General features: G+C 33.7%; 1 protein-coding gene across 1 annotated transcript in view; it reads left to right on the top strand.

Moving 5' to 3' along the window:
* Positions 1–18,331, top strand: part of STXBP5 (syntaxin binding protein 5) — a 202,835-nt gene that overhangs the window by 164,188 nt on the left and 20,316 nt on the right. The window contains exons 26-29 of the mRNA XM_017877616.1: positions 4,543–4,593; positions 10,296–10,535; positions 13,582–13,951; positions 14,248–14,413. Coding sequence (XP_017733105.1) covers positions 4,543–4,593; positions 10,296–10,535; positions 13,582–13,951; positions 14,248–14,413 — 827 coding nt within the window. The remainder of the gene's footprint in view (positions 1–4,542; positions 4,594–10,295; positions 10,536–13,581; positions 13,952–14,247; positions 14,414–18,331) is intronic.

Here is an 18,331-nt window from a genome sequence, read left to right as displayed (position 1 = left end):
AAAAAAAAAAAAAAAAAAAAAAAAATGCTTGTTTTAATAGTGAAAGGCAGCAGGATACAGATTTCTTTATATAGTTGATCTCAACTATGTAAAGAAAAGTGGATTTTTAAAAGTGACTGGTAGGAGATATGCAAAAATGTTGCTTCTGACTATGGGCATTAATAATGACCTTTTTTCTGTTTCTTTATTCTTTATTGTCCAAATTTGCTATGAAAACACATAACTCAAAATAACTCAAAGATAAAAACGCATGTATAACGTAAAATACAGTAAGAGAATATAATCTGATATGGCCCTCTGACTCTGTTAATTAAGAGGATGTGTATTTACATTCATTCTGTGCATTGAAGAAAAATACAAGCCTTAAAATACTTTCAGGACGAAGGTGAAAAACATTATCCTGAGTTTAAGATGCCTTACACAAGAGTCAATACTGTGATTTCATCAGTATGATGTTGTAAAACAGGCAAAACTGATCTGTGCTTAAAAAGCGTCAGAGCAGTGGTTATCCTGGAAAATGGGACAGGGATTGATTAGGAGGAAGCATGCATGTCCTTTTTGGGGTGAATGGTAATGTTCTTTATAACAGTTTGAGTTGCAGAGATGTATATATTATCAAAAGCCAGTGAGTATACCTTTAAAATTTCTGCATTTGTATGTAAGTTTTACATCAAAAGAAAATATACTGTTAACCAAAAAAGAAATGTTTGGGGAACATCTTGTTTTGTGAAAATGTACAAAGTCTCTTGCGGTTTTGTCTCCACTACCCACGGTCTTAGATAAGTGTTGCAGACTGAGATAGGTATAAATCCCGTGTACTCCAGTTGACACTTTATGCCTACCTCTGTGAGTAGTACATACTGCATTTTGAGTTGTTTCATCTAATGTGAGCTCCTGGGAGACCGGAAGTATATCCCTGCCCTCTGGCACATTACAGGCATATGCCCAGTAGATATTTAATAAATGAATATTCACACCTCCACATGTAACAAGTTTTTCTGTACTCATGGAAGCTCTTAGCTCTGTATTTTTAAATATTACTTGATATCTAGAATTAACACAAAATAACAAAAGTTAATCTTCTAATGTCATTTCCAGTTCTGCATTCAAGGAGATTGCTTATAATTTTATCCAAATATAATAGCAATATGGCTTAAATATCTGTCAAAGTTGGTGTCCAGGTTGTGGATATCCACTTGCAGCGTGTTTCAGGAGAAAATAATAAATTGACTATATTAAAATTTACATAACATTTATATTCAAAACATTTATTATTCAAAAATCTTCCCAGTCATTTTGTGTGTGATTTTAACCTCTCAATAAAATGTTGAAACTAGAATAACAGAATTATTTGGAAAGCTGGTTAGTTATATTTAGTATTTTTTACATAATAACGAAATTAAAAATAGTACTAGAAAAAAACTTTATGGGAGAGGCTAACTTAAATTTTTAAGAATATTTGAGGTTATATAAAATTACTTTTAGTAGAAATCCTAAGGAGGATCCAAAGCATGCACCTAGAAAATTCAGAAGGAAATTTTCTGCTGGTATATTTTTTGGCAGCAATGTATGTATAGATAGTGAATGAAAGCATAAATATAGTAAATAAACATTCCTAATTGATGAAAATATGTAATATTTAATGTATTTAGAGATGAATTTGTTACTTTTATCTTATAAATCACTGAAGTTATTACTCTTCTTTGGTTAGCCATATATATTGAGTTTAGTTTTTGAAATGAACTTAAAAGGTTGAGCTTATTATATTGATACGTTGCATTCTATACTTTTATCCTAATTTTTTTTTTATGGTTTTGTTTTAGTTACTTAGAATTTTGCCATAGAATTAGAATGAAGGAACATTGGGTTATTTGCAAGTGTAGTAATAGCTCATCTGTATAGTGTTCTACATTTTATAAAAAGTTTATATCTCACCTTGTTATTAACAACAAATAATAATATTTATTAAATCATACTATGTGCCAGGTATTATGCTCAGTTCTTTGCTTATGTAATCTTACATAATCCTCACAACTGCCTGTCCTCATATTACAAATGAGGAAACTTGAAGTTTAGAGAGGCAAAGTGATTACTAAGGTTACACATGTAGTAGTTAGTTAAAGTGGATTTGAACCTAGGTTTGAGCTGATTCCAAACCCAGTCCTAACCACTATACTTACTCTTCCACATTTATTAAGGCTTGTTCACAAAATGTTTTTGGTGGGCCTAATTATGTATACATACTGGGATTAATTTGTCTTGGTTACTACCATGAAGTTGCTTAGTGTCTAAGGACCTTGCTACTCAAAAGTGTGATCCACAGACCAACAGCATCAGCAGCTCCTGGGAGCTCCCTTGAAATGTCTCTTAAGCCCTAGTCCCAGAGGACAGAATCAAGGTGTGGATTTTAACGAGATCTCCATGTGACTGGTGTGCACATTCAAGTTTGAGAAGCACAGGATTTAAAATAACTTGATCAAATCAGAGTAGTGATGTCTAGAAAGGTGGCGTCCATATCATATGATTCTAAAAGAGTTATCTTTAGACTGTACCAAATTTATTTTCTACATCTGACATCATGCACATTGTATAGATACTACTTATCAGTCAGGGTGTACTGCACCTATGATATTTGAGGAAAATCTCTGGATTTTTCAGTGTTTAATATTGCCTTTTGGAGGACTGTTTTAGAGATAATATTTTCTAATTTTAAGGGTATTGGATTTCAAGCACAAGAACAACCATGTATGTGATATCAACTACATACAGATGTTATTTGGCCATTTTAATTTTGTATTGCATTTTCTCTTTTAACTGAAATTTTTTACGTCAGTGAAAATAGGGTGACAGTTTTATGAATTTAACCCGTTGTTGTTTGCTAAAGGATACTAATTAAGTTAATGAAGCTGAGAAGTGAAAACTTGATGTCCCTTCCAACCCCCATTCCTTCCCAGTCTGCCTAATGCCTCTTTCCTAACACTGGATTTGTCATTTTTTTAGATGTGGAAGTCATGTACTATGACTGGATTTCTCTTTGTTTACATGGCGCCCTTATGGACTAGCAGGGTCTGTGCTTTAAATATCTCCTAACAGTCCAAAATTTAACCTAATATATGCATTCCTGTATTAACAAACAAATGCTTTTTGAAAATTTCACATAGGAAGCACTTTTCTTTTACGCATGCACTATCACTAACATAATAGATATAGTTGAACAACCCCTAACTTTAAGTCACTTTCTAGATTAAGACAATAACTGATTTTGAGGATGGAAAGTGGATTCCAGTAAGTTTATACATTCACTCTTTTTCCAATGTTACAGAAAAATACCTGTGATTTGCATCTTATGTAAATATCGTAGTTTTAGATTATGCATGATCTTACTCAGTTTTTGTTTTTCACTAAAATATAAATAGAAGAGAGAACTTAAGGAGTGGTTGAGTCAGATATTGTATGATGTAATCAAATACTTAAATTTGATTGGATATAGGTTTGGCCTATAAGCTAGAAATTAACTTAAAAAGTAACGAACCCAGCCAGGCATGGTGACTCACTCCTGTAATCCCAGCATTTTGGGAGGCCGAAGTGGGTGGATCACTTGAGGTCAGGAGTTCGAGGCCAGCCCGGCCAACATGGTGAAACCCCGTCTCCATTAAGAATACAAAAATTAGCTGGCAGTGGTGGCTTGCACCTGGAATCCCAACTACTCAGAAGCTGAGGCGGGAGAATCCCTTGACTCTGAGAGGCGGAGCTTGCAGTGAGCCGAGATCACACCACTGCATTTCAGCCTGGGCAACAGAGTGAGAATTCACCTCAATTAAAAAAAAAAAAAAAAAAAAAGAATGAACCCAATAGCTGTAAAGATGATGAGCTGGAAAGATTTTATATCACATACCCCAACTGAGTCTTCGGCCTCTATTCTCCTTGTCTGCAACACCTTTCTTCTGAGAAGTTACTTTTTCTCACTCAGAAAAGCCTAACCCTTTCCTGTGAGCCTAAGAAATAATTATAAGTTACAATTTAAAAGGCTTCCTTAAAGTAAAAATTTTAAGTACAAAAATATATTACATCAAGTAAGTACACATTTTTTAAAAGTTGGCCAGGCATGGTGGCTCACGCCTGCAGTCTCAGCACTTTGGGAGGCCGAGGCAGGAGTTTGAGACCAGCCTGGGTAACAAAGTGAGACCCCATCTCTACAAAAAAATCCTAAATAGCCAGGCACGGTGGTTACATTCCTGTAGTTCCAGCTACTTGGGAGGCTGAGGTGGGAGGATCACTTGAGCCCAGATGATTGAGGCTGCAGTGAGCTGTGATCACACCACTATACTCAGTCTAAGCAATAGAATGAGACCCTGTCTCAAAAAATTAGAAAATAAAAAGTTGAAAATAAGATTTACTTTCCACTCCTAATATTACTCATTTTTTAATTATCTCAATATCTAGTTTTAGTAATAAAAGTATTCACTTCTATCTTGAAAATCAGTTGATATTAGTATGAATCAAATATTCTTCAGAATTTTAAAATTGTCTTTTATTTTTCAGCAAAGATGTCAAGGAAGTTAAGCTTACCTACTGACCTAAAGCCTGATTTAGGTAAGTAAAATAAATATTCAAAATAATTTAACTCCTTATAATGGGAAGACAGGGAAATCAGAAGATTTATAATTACTATAAGATAGTCATTGGAAAGCAAATTTAAAATGACTAAGATGCTTAAGGTTTAAACATTCTTTGGAATAGTCTTTAGAATGCTATCTGTAAATTTAAAAAGACAATTATAATACAAATTCAAGCAAACCAAAAGAATGTATTTTCTTAGCCCTCTCATGCTTTATGTCTAAACAGAACTTAGCATAAGATTGAATTTGTGCAATTTTAATTTGTATTAAAAGTGGTTATGTCCCATTTAACCACCTGAAAACCTACTTTGAACTCTATAAAATTATTTGTATACTAATGAAATATTTAATATTTAAAATAGATTAACGTTTTCTGTATTACAGTGAATCATAGCAAGAGTCATCATTACTTTTGATTTTAATAAGTTGAAAATATTTCTTCCACAGCACTTTCTGTGCAATTCATTTATTATGAAAGCAGAATGAATATATTCACACATTCATTTTGTTTTATATCCAACCCACAAATAGCTCCTTGATATCATGTAGGGACAGATGACATTTCAACAAAGATAAAAGTAAGATTTCATGTAATACATATAAAACATGGTATCGTTTTAAACTCTTTTTTTATTGAAGAAATTTCTGTTGCCTTTAACTAAATAGGTGTGATTATGTAAGGATGATTTCACCCACCTGTATCTTAGAGATAACTGGGTTTTCTCCCTTGCATTAGCACACACCCCTCACCACCATTTGTTCTCTAGATTTCTTGACTATGTTTCTTATGCATCATGCAAACTTAGGTGTTGGTCCATTTAAACGTACTAATTTTAGCATTTCCAAATCATTATCTTACCTCAGTTATGCTGACAGAAAGCATGTGATTATGAGTTATGAGTTAGTAGGCATACACTGTTATTTGTAGAAAGTTTCATTCATAGGAAAACAACTTAGTAGAACACTGTGATATCGCTAGTATAAGGGAACAAGAGTTAATCATAGAATACAGGATAGTAGACATTTTGAGGTCATAGTTTTCTCCACTAAAAAACAGATATAATTTGAAACCAAATATATCTGAGGCATACAATGTGCATTTTTCCCCTATAGCAGAATCTAGAGTTTTCATCAGATTCTCAGAGGCCCGGGATTTCAATAGCATTAAATATTACTAGTTAAAGTGGCTTTGTGTATTTTAGTTTCTTAAAAATCTGGGTAAACACATGTAAACATACTTTTAAAATTATAAAAATACCATAGCCAATTATTTTTTAAAGCATACTCACATTTACAAATGATGTAAGTAATTTAATCAAAGTGTGTATTCCATGCTTTTGTAGACTATTCAGTTTATGGTTTAGCTAGCATGCCCATGTATGCCATAAGCCAATTATAACTTTGACTAATATATACCTGTAACATTCCTGTGTCCCTCAAGTCATTTTGTTGTTGAACTGTTATTTGGTGGAGATTCTTGCTGCTAATTATTTTACATTGGTCAGGGAGGCGATGGGGAGTAACTCCAACTATATTGATAGGTTCAAACTGCCAGGTGTTGGTAAAGCACTGAGGCCAATGAGCTGTTGTGCAGCTCCAGAAGCTTCTGTGAATAGAATTCATTTTTGCTTATGGGGAAATTGTGCAGCACTGTACTTTCACTATAGCTTCACTATCCTGGATTCTGTAACCCAGAAGTCAGAATCCATGGGTGATTTTGTTACACTTCTGATTGTCACATTTCAAATGTCAGCCATAGGAGGCAAACATCAGAACCATTATATACTTTGATATGAATTAGTTTGTTACCCTGATTTTTACCTGAACAGATTCATCTCTTGGCATTATGTTTTGATTTGGGAATATAAAAGTTTGTTGAATAAGGCTGTCTGTGGGGAGGAGAAAGTGATATATACAAGTAGCATGTTGTAAGTTTGCAGATAGTAGCATGAAAACAGTGATTTTATGGCATGATTGTATCAGGTAGAGCTGGATGGAAGCATTCATGACAAATTTTGTCTGAGTTTAGATCAGCTAAAAAGATCACATATTCAAGCACATTTCTGACATCTAAACTAGAACTTTAATTCTCAATAATAACCATAGTGTTCCAGCTGTGATAGTGGTGATATGGCTGTCTGGAGTTGCCTAAAAGAAAGTTTTAGGCTTGGAGATAGACACAAATTCTGACTCTACCATATACTAGCTTGGTCATTCTGGGCCAGTCACAATCTCTCTGAGCCTCTATTTAACTATTTGTTAAATTGTGATGATAATACTTTTCAAGGTGGTTATATAGATTCAATAAGATGATAAATGTAAAGTATTAGTGCCTGGCACATGGTAGGCCTTGCTTAGTGGTAGTTATTTTCACTTCTGTTCTTATTACTAGAGCTACTAAAATTAAACTTTTATTCCATTTATTTAGTTTGCCAAACTTGTATAAATGAGCCCACAGAGACCCATAATGTTTAACTTAAAAGGAGTAAGTGGAAGTTGTAATTTATGAATTGCTGAAAATTCTGACTTTTTTTCAAAAGTCTAGGCAGATAATAAAATAAGCAACCTATCTCTGTCAGTTTCAAACTTGACTCTTACTCAGTCGATTTTTCCGTTTTGATCTAGCTTTAGAAGTTGCTTTGGTAATCTTAATTTTTATAGATAAATCATGTAATAAAAATGTAATTTTAGGTTGTGAATTTTATATAGTTAAATTAGTCTATTAAATTCGAACATTGCTCATTTGACCTATGAGTTAACATTTAAAGTATAGGTTGTTGTGAATCACCTGTTGTAATTTTAATAGTTATTTAACAGTAAGAGTTTTTCTACAGGTTAATTTACAGTGGAATCTCTATTATCCACTTTTCTCATATCATTGTTTTCTATTACTGTCACTACATCACAGCTGAAAATGTTCATTTGCCTTGTATATGTATCCTTTACAAGTACCAAATTAAGTTTATTTATCATTGTAAAATTTTAAAAATGTATTTTGCTAAAATAACTTTGGAAACTATAAAGAGTTAATAAACATTTGTAATCAGTATCATATTACAGACTTTCTGTATTGAGGTGTTGATTACGGAAAGTTATTTTATTTATAGTAAGTAGTTCTTTTCTACATGGAATACCCATCTTCCTAAAGTCAATAGTAAAGATAATTTTATCAGTAGATTGACTTAATATATCAAGTTTAAGAGATAAAAGATCCAGTACGTCTACTTTGTACTAAATTATACTTGTTTTCAGAGGCTACCTATATCATAATTATGTTGCATATAGTTATTTTTTTAAGGGGATATTTTTAATCTATGAATCTAAATTTGATTGCAAAAAACTTTTTGTAGGGTATAACTAGGATTTGGCTATACCTTTTTTATTTAGTAAAGTACAACTTAGAAGACTTTAACATGTTTTATAGTTTTCACATTTTGAAGAGTCCTTTCTTTCACAATAGCATTGAAAGCATGTGATTTAAGGAGTTATTAGACGTAAGTAGTAGAAGCTACTGGGAATTTTAATAAATCCTAATGGTATAGCAGAAGCATTGGTTTAGACATTCTTAACTATAAATCTGCCTTCAGCAAGTGTTTACTGAATTCCTTTCACATGCAAGACACTGTGCTAAATTCCACAGGGTATCAAAACAACACAGTCCTTGCTTACAAGATACTTCCAGTCACTTTAGAGTGAGGCATGAGAAAAGTCAGAAGTAACTACAGAACAAATGTAATCTAAGTGTCATGGGAGAGATACATGGCTATAGGTATTCAAGAGGGAGAGAAACTATATAGGTTGTGGGAATCAGGGGAAACTTCAGGAAGATGACAGTAACTGAGGTGGAAAATAAGCAGAATCTTGATAGGTAGGAGAAAAGGCACCTATCAGAATACCTCAAGCAAAAGCCTAAAAGTAGGTAAGTGCAGGTTATGTTTGGAGAAAATTGAGTGGCTCTATTTATTTCCCACAATGAACTGAAATAGGGTAGCATTGGGAGATAAGGCCGGGAGGGTAGATTAAAGATGTTTTGTGAAGAGTCTTAAAAACTTGAGTAAGATTATAAGTATGATTAAATAAAGAGGAACTACTAAGGATTTTTTAGATTGAGGCCACAGAATTATAACTATGCCTTATAAAATTTAGTTGGGTTGTGTTAGTAGTGAGATGCTGTGGGTGAAGAGATCAGTTGGGAATTGTCTAAGTAAATGGTGATGAGAGCCCGAACTTAGGGTAATGGAAGTAGATTACCAATGGAAAGAAGGAAACAAAAATGTCCAATAAAATACCTTAGGGCTTGGCATCCCATCAGATGTATGGGTCAAATGAAAGGGAGAAACCCAAACTATGGCTCATCTTAAGTGTTTCTGCCTATGAGAACAGGAGTGTCATTAATATAAATAGTGCCATTCGAAGAATTTACTGGTTTGGGGAAATTTATATGCTTTGGTTTTGCATAATGAGACATAACTGGAAAAAATGTTCAAGAAGTATTTGGAAATGATGTTCCAAGAGAAAAAGGAAAAGGCTAGGGCTTGAGACAAGCTTGGGATTAGCAACAAGGAAAGGTAGCTGAAGATGAGAGAAGTTTTATTAGTATAATTTTTAAAAATGTCTCTGTCATTACAGACAGAGCTGAGTAAGGGAATTTGCCTGGTATCAAGTGTGAGCCAGATGGCAGTTACACATTTTGGTGAAAACGCCTATAGTGAATGTGGATTGTAGTTAAAATGGCATTGAAGAAAAATGGGAAAAAAAGCTAAACTTTTGTTGATTAAAAAAATCAAAGATCCATCATACAGTAAATTAGATCTGAAAAAAAATAAAAGATCCATCATACAGTAAATTAGAAAATCAAATCAGAGTACTTCTAAATGTGTTTTTTAAAGGTAGAAAATGGAAAAGACGCACACTTGTTGCGCTCTGCCAGTCGTGGATTGTATTACCAAAGGAAGGCAAAGTACCATGAGAAAGAAGGTGCCAAGGGCTAAGCAGCCAGGACCCCGAGGATTGCACATTCACATATTCATCAGGAGGCACCCGGTTTGGTTCTGAGGAGCGTGGAGTTGTTTGTTTATATATTTAAGAAAAAAGGAAAATTTGTTAGCATATAAGTAAATTTTGTTTTCAATTATACTTGACCTTCAAACAATGTGGATTGGGCACCAACTCCTCTGCATATAACTTTTTGAGTCTCCAAAAACTTAACTTCTAAAACCCTGCTGTTGACTGGAAGCCTTACCAGTAACATAAACAGTAGATGAACATATATTTTGTATGTTAGATGTGTTACATACTGTATTCATATAATAAAGTAGGCTACAGAAAAGAATGTTATTAAGAAAATCATAAGGAGGAGAAAATGTATTTACTATTCCTTACGTGGAAGTGGATCATCACAAAGGTTGTGTTTCCATAGAGTAGACTGAAGAATAAGAGAAAGAGTGAGGGGTTGATCTTGCTGTCTCAGGGGTAGCAGAGGTAGAGGTAAATCCCTGTATAAGTGGACTTGTGCAGTTCAAACCCATGTTCAAGGATCAACTAAAATGAAGTTAAAATTAAATATGCTGTAGATTTTGTCTTCTTGCAGATTATTTGACCAAATTTATATAAAAAAAAGCACAAACAACTTATTTTATATCTTGAGCAATCTCACAACATTTTTAACCATTTCAGATGTAAAGGATAACTCCTTTAGCCGATCACGGAGTTCAAGTGTAACAAGCATTGACAAAGAATCCCGAGAAGCGATCTCCGCTCTTCATTTCTGTGAAACATTTACTCGAAAGACGGACTCGTCCCCTTCCCCTTGTCTATGGGTTGGAACAACGCTAGGAACAGTGCTTGTCATTGCACTGAACCTTCCCCCAGGGGGAGAACAAAGACTTCTTCAGCCAGTAATTGTGTCTCCAAGTGGTATGTATTGCTGCTGCACTTAGAGTTACATTACAGGTGTGATTTACTATGATAGAAGCCTTTGTTTTTCATTCTTGAATTGATCTAAGAATTATAAAATGTAAAGTAAATCAGTGATGGCCTTATGTTTTAATGAAAGAATACATAGAACAAGATTTCAGAATGTTGTTTGTTTATACAGCCATTCAAGTTTTGCCATTTTTTTAAACTTTAGGATCATGTGTAAAATAATTACCATGGAAGAAAATTTTTTTTAAAGGTTACAGTAATGCATTCCTAATACCTCAAGCAAATACCACAAGCAAAAGAATGCTGTAAATTTAGGAGAAAACAGAAAAGTACATTTTAAACATTCTACACATGGTTATTTTCATCTCCAAGTGTGAAACCTGAGATTATTTTCTACTTTGAAGTGTTAGAAAAGGTGACTTGAAAGCAAATTTTTAAAAATAGTACTAGACTTCATATATTGAAAATGAGATTGGATTTTGTCAAATGTTGTGGAGTCTGTTAGGTCAGGAGATAACTGAGAATTCTGATTTCTGTTACTACTCATTTATGCTCATCCAGATGGAAACAACCATGATTTTGCTAATAAATCTGTCTTGGTGCTGACTTTTACAGTTTTTGGAATTTAGAAGTTAAACTGCATTTATGATTATGTTTCTGAGCCATCTTTAATCAGTTTGATTTATTCATTTTGCTCTATAAATGCTTGAGTATATACTGCACATCATGTTGTTAGATTAAAGAAGACAAGTTACGTAATGATGTTCTTACTAATCTCAGTTCTTATTAGTAAACAAATATGCGTATAGGAATAAAATAAACTGGAAAGTTGAAAAAAGGTTAACAGGAGTTATCACTGGTAAGTAGGATTTAGGGTCATTTTTATTTTCACTTTTTTACTGATTTGTAGTTTCTAAATTTTCTACAGCAAACATACACCAATTTGTAATAAGAAGAAAATGTTTCCAATAAATGAAAATGAGTGAGCGGGATTATAGATGATTTACTGTTAACTACACAAAAGTATTTAATATACTTTCCAACTTGCAATAAATCAAATTACCTGTAAAGTGAATTCAAAAATAACTTTCATATGTAAGAAGGCAACTTAGTTTCTTCTCGATGATGGAATCTTTGAGGTTTGTTTTTAATAAGATGCCTACTTAAAAATATATCAGTGACACTGATGTCATCTGTATTGGAGCTGTGAGAAGAGAGAGATGTTTTCAAGCTGATGGATTTCTGTGCTTAAGAGCCTAAAGTGGTCTACTTTGGCTGTTATTTTTTCTTTTCTTCAAGAGGAAGAGTCAACAGTTAACCACTACTCTACTGGGAAACATGCTAAAGTCCCATCAACTATAGGATAAACATACATTTAACGGTGTTTTAGGCCAGGTTTTAAAAAAAATCCGCATACTAAAACAATATATGTGCTATAAACAGTTCCCAAATTAGAATGGATAATTCAGCTGACCTCATCAAATCTTTAGAGGCTGAAGGACTCTTTGGGTGGACCAGAATAAAAAATAGGAGATCTTGAAAGAAAAACTAGCTTTAAATATGTTTTGAGATAAATAATAATCAGAACTATAAGATTATAACTGTCTTGTGTTTCGAAGTTTTCTACCAAGCTGCTTAAAATAATTAAATTATCTGCTCGCCAAACTTAGATGTAGAGTAGGGTTACTAGATTTAGCAAATAAAAATTATAGGATGCCCAGTCAAATTTTAATTTATATAACAAATACTTTAATATAAGTGTGTCGCATTTAGAATTGGACAGATATATGACATTTGGGACATACTTATACTAAGAAGTATTCATTGTTTATCTGAAATTCAAATTGAAATATGTGCTCCATTGTATTCTGTATCCTTACTATTGATAAATCGTAAATGCAAAGAGGAAAGGAAAGAATATTTTTTCTTCTAAAAAGTTTTGAGAGAACATCAGGAACTCTTTTGCTTAGAAATAAAAGAAAATAATATATGGAAAAAATACTGCAAGCTATAAAACCTTATATAAATTTAAAACAAAATATGAAAAATCTTTAAGAACTGAATGCTAACTCAGTTACCTACCCTCCCTTCCATTCTGTTAATGTTATCACTTAGTTTACTCAGAAGTGAGCATAAAGCATATTTGTACATTATCAAGGATATAGGGGGAAAGGGTACCATTAATAGAAGCAAGTCAAAAAATGTAGCCCCTACATTAAGATGATAAACTGACCAAAATAATGCCTTAAGTATATCTCACAGTTGTTGTAAATCATTTAAGAGGAATTATTATTTTAGAGGTAATGGTTAGAAATGTGTAGATTTTTTTTTCATTGGTCATCTAGATCAGTACTGTTTATTAGAAAAGCAATGCAAAGCCACATAATTTTAAATGTTCTAGCAGTCACATTAAAAAAGTAAAAACCAGGTGAAATTAATTTTAATAACATTTTATTTAGCTCACTGTGTCCCAAATATTATCATTTTAGCCTGTAATTATTAAAAGTGATTGAGGTATTTTACATTGAACTTTTTGGAGTGCTAAAGTCTTCAGATGGGGCATGTGCTTGACTCTCACCATGCACTGCAGTTGTTCGCACACTTTGGACAAGGTGCATTCCCAGTGCTCTGCAGCCACATGTGGCCCCACGCTGACTGCTCCGGGTGCTGTCCACTTGCTCTCTTGCTGACTGGTAGTGCACTTGCTGGGTATAAGAGAAAACAGTTCCAAATACTCCAGCATGTTGTTTGTTTATTCATTTAAAGATCAGATACATGTTTGCCAAATTTATCATATGTAATTAAATTGTGAGTGATCGTTAGTGGCATTTATCTATTTGGAGCATGTAAGTTGACATCTTTTTCCAGACCCATAAACATCACGCTTAAAGTCTGAATCCTGTCAATGAGCCAGTGTTCAGTTCAATATGCATTCAGCATATATTTGAGTATCTACTATGTATGTCAAAGTTAGAATAAATGTGTTTACTCTGTTGATTAAAATATTTCAGTTATTTACTAGACTTCTGTATTTTAGGTACTATATTGAGGTTAAAAGGTGCGATCTTGAGAATGGCATTTCTGGATACCACAGGCTGCTTAATACCACCTGCATATGAACCCTGGAGAGAACACAATGTTCCTGAAGAAAAAGATGAAAAGGAGAAATTGAAAAAACGGCGGCCTGTCTCAGTATCCCCCTCCTCTTCTCAGGAAATTAGTGAAAACCAGTATGCAGTGATATGTTCTGAAAAGCAAGCAAAAGTAATCTCACTGCCAACCCAGAACTGTGCTTATAAGCAAAATATTACAGAGACCTCATTTGTGCTTCGTGGAGATATTGTAGCATTGAGTAACAGTATCTGCCTTGCTTGTTTCTGTGCCAATGGACATATAATGACTTTTAGGTAAGAGTTAGATATTTTTTTAAATGCAGATATAGCATTTCCTCCCTCAAACTATACTACAGAATTGTTTAAAAGAAGTGCTTTTTTCGTGTGTGTAGTCTTATGCGCTGAGAATTTATTTTTATTCTGTTAATAGTGAGCAAGTATATGAGGATTATAAGCCATTTTTAATCTCCCACTCAAGTATACAAACTAAATCATAAGGTTTATGAAGTCTCTGCCATTTTTAACAATGATAGTGTGTTCAAGACTAAAATCTACCTTATTATTAACAAGTTTTTAATTTTTTTCTCAAGTTTGCCAAGTTTAAGACCTCTATTGGATGTGTATTACTTGCCCCTTACCAATATGCGGATAGCCAGAACGTTCTGCTTTACCAACAATGGACAAGCATTATACCTTGTTTCACCTACAGAAATCCAGAGACTTACTTATAGTCAAGAGACCTGTGAAAATCTTCAGGTAATTAATAAAAATATTACTATAATTTCTTCAGAGGTAAAGTATTCTCTGAGGGCCCGTATACTGTCTACCCCTTATTCTCATGGAAGTATACAAGTGAGCCTGCTTGGGAAAATCCAGACTGTTGAATTAGACTTTCAGAGCACATGCTTTGAGACTCCCATGATTAAAAGTATATTCTTCAGACATCTCCTATAAGCAGCTTCATCTTACTACTCCATATCTGTCTTTCCAGTGATGGCAGAGAAATATGAACTGCTGCATACATTTTATACCTACTCTCTACATAGAATAAATATCTATTATACACACACACAGCCCTTTTTAAAGGAGTGTGTTAATGTGAAAATAAATGAGTCTATTTTAGGGCAAATTTTGTAATCTCATCTCCTATACTCTCTATTCACAAGGATATTTACACAGAAGAAAAAATTGTTATTTGGTAGTTTTCCTGTAGTATTTTGGTTGATCTGTTTTTGAGAGACTATATACAAATTCTTTATATACAGAATTGTGTCCTTTTTAAAGTATTTGAGTGCTGTATGTGCTTCTGTGTATATTTGAAATGATCAATTTAGATTTACCTTCTAAAGTAAAAGTGCTCTGGAAATATTGAGCTAAAATATTGATTGATATTTAATATTTAGAGGAAAGTACTATCTAGAGGAACTTTATAATGAAAGTTTTTGCAGTTAGCCCTATTTTACACATTTGCAAATTTGAATTTGTGGCTTATTATTTTTAGAACATGGACTTTGGAGTCAAGAAGGCTGAATTCAAGTCCATCATGCTAACTATACTATTATGTAATCATAGAAAAGTTTCTTAATGATTCTAAGCATCATCTTTAAAATTAGCATAGAAGTGGCATCTGCGGGGATATTACAGGTATTAAAGGAGGCAGTGCATGTACTGTGCTTAGCATAGTGCCCCGCTACAGACGGTGCTTAATAATGTCAGGTGTTGTCCTCATTGTGTTATTATTTCAGTAAGCTACACTGTACTGGAAACCTAGTCCTGAGTAATATTGTAAACTTTGAGAGTAAAACAAAATTATATATCTGACATTTTAGATTTAAATTCCCATTTATGTTTGAGTGAAAGTTATTTTTCAAAGATTCCTAAGTTTCTGAAGTAAAATTTTGTTTTCTGTTGGAAGGATAAACCTTAAAATTTCCTTTCACTAGCAAAATGTTAAGAAATAATATGGACAATTGAATATTAATTCATTGCCATCTGAAATGTGGTCCTAATTCAAGTACTCAAAAATCTAAACTTCATCACTTTTCTGGGATCAATTTATTCTATCCTTTAGTTGGTGTTTTCTTTAATTATTCTTAAATTATTCTTAAATTAATAGTAGCCATAGTTTACTTATTTATGTTTAAATGAAATAGTCTTTTAGTAGTAAACTGTATTTTAAATTATCAGCTGTGTGCCTTCATGATACAGGGATAAACAAAAAATGGACTATCTTAAAGGAATTTGTGATAAAATGTTTTCTTTGGGCAATAATGACATGTTGTTTACCTCTGTATTTTTAGTAGCCAGAAATAATGCCTTGGTAAAAACCTGTTGAAGACTATGATGAACTTGATAAACACTATACCTTGGTTCCCTGAGTACCCTTTTACATTGTGCATTCCTTTAACTTTAGCCAAAAAAAAAGAAGATGGCTACAAACATTTATGGAGTGTCCAGCCAAGATGGAATAATAGGAACCAGATTAACCCTCCTTCCTGAAACAACTTAAAAAAAGCAGACAGAACTCATGAAACAATGGTTTTCAAATTACTGGACATCAGGCAATGAAGGAAAGTAATTTCTGACATAGGAAACAAAGAAGGTGTCCCAGCTTTAATGTTTTAATAGAGTTTTCAGAGCATGGCACAGGGCGAAGGTACTGAGTTAAAGCCTGGCAGACTTCCCAAGTTGAAGAGTCAGGAACAAGAGTTCGGGGACACCAGGTAAATTCGAGAGAAAAGAGCTACAAAGAGAAAGAACCCTGGAGATGTGCAGAGTCCCCCTGAGTATACCATACGTGCTATTCAGCACGTACATGTGACTAAGCTTTCAGAGCAGAAAAAGAACCATCTGAAAGGAATAGAGGATTTGTAGAAACCGTTCCAGGAACATGCTTGTTCCCAACAACCAGACTGGAGAAACCCATAATTTGTGTGGATATTAGTTTCCTGAGGCCACAAACTTGGTGGCTAAAACCAGTAGAAAATTACTTGCTCATACTTGTAGAAGCCAAAAGTCCAAAATCAGTTTTACTGAGGCAAAATCAATGTGCTAGCAGGGTCTTACTCCCTCCAGAGGCTCTAGAAGATAATTTTTATTGCCCCTTCTCATTTCTAGGAGCTGCTGGTGTTCCTTGACATTGGGCCACATCACTGGAATCTCTGCCTTTATGGCTGCATTACCTCGTCTTCTGTGTTTCAAATCTTTCTCTACCTCTGTCTCTTAAAAAGACACTTGTAATTGGATTATAACCCATTCAGTAGTCCAGAATAATTTCCCCAGAGCAAGATACTTAATCACATCTGCATAGACTCCTTTTCCTTGCCAGGTAATATTTGTCAGTCCAGAAATTAGGACCTTATATCCTTGGATGGTCCGTTATCAGCCACTACTCCAGACATGCCTAACAAATGGCAAAAGCTACACTCAAAAGGATGAAAATGTTTTCTGTCAGAATGAAATTCAAGAAAACTTAAAGGAAGTAAAAACTATTTAGCACACAATGAGGTAAAAATCGCAATGTCTGGTATCCAGTGAGTTACCAGGCATGCAAAGAGACAGAAAACCATGACCCATCACGAGGAGAACAATCACCAGAAACCAAACCAGAACTGACATGCATACCAGAATTGGCACACAGAAGATTAAAACAGTTATAACTGTGTTCCATATGTTCAAAAAGTTAGAAACACGAAAGATACAAAAATAAAATCAAACTTCTAAAGCTGAGAAACTATAGTGTTTGAGGTGAAAAATATGCTAAATGGCATTAACAGCAGATTTCACATTACAGAAGGAAAGATAGTGAACTTGAAAGCGTAGTGACAGAAAAAAATAACAGTGTTTGAACTTGGCAAACTTAGCACTAAAACACCTATATTAGAAAAGAAGAAGGTCTCAATGCAATGATGTCAACTTTCACTTTAAAAAACTGAGAAAAGCAAATTAAACACAAAGTAAATACAAGAAAAAAATAATAAACATCCAAGTGGAAAACAAAGAAACAATAGAAAATATCAATGAAACCAAAACATCAATGAAACCAAAACTAATCAAATTAATCTCAAGCCATAGGAAGAAAGAAGTTACGAATTATTAATATCAGTAATAAGAGAAGTCTCATTACTATATATTCTGTAGATATAAAATGGATAAAAAGGAAATATTATGAACAAGTTTATGCCAAAAATATTCAAAACCTTAAATGAAATGGACAAATTTCTTGAAAGACAAATTACCAAGCCTCACTGCAGAAAAAACAGATAACCTAAATAGTCCTGTATCTATTAAAGAAATTGAAATTGAGGTCAGAAACCTTGGGACTAAGAAACTTCCAGGCCTAGATGGCTTCAGTGATGAGCTCTATCAACATTTCAGGAAGAAATAATACCAGTTCACAAACTTTTTCAAAAACAGAATTAGGATTGCTTCCCAGCTTATTCTATGAAGGAAGCATTAACCTGATACCAAAATTAGACCAAGTCATTATAAGAAAAGAAAACTACAGGCCGGGCACGGTGGCTCAAGCCTGTAATCCCAGCACTTTGGGAGGCCGAGACTATCCTGGCTAACACGGTGAAACCCCGTCTCTACTAAAAAATACAAAAAACTAGCCGGGCGAGGTGGCGGGTGCCTGTAGCCCCAGCTATTCGGGAGGCTGAGGCAGGAGAATGG

This window comes from Rhinopithecus bieti, unplaced genomic scaffold, assembly GCF_001698545.2.
Source record: "Rhinopithecus bieti isolate Rb0 unplaced genomic scaffold, ASM169854v2 scaffold_10706, whole genome shotgun sequence".
Taxonomy (NCBI): Eukaryota; Metazoa; Chordata; class Mammalia; order Primates; family Cercopithecidae; genus Rhinopithecus; species Rhinopithecus bieti.
The sequence above is the reverse complement of the archived record's forward strand: the minus strand, read 5'-3'. Positions and strand labels throughout refer to the sequence as shown.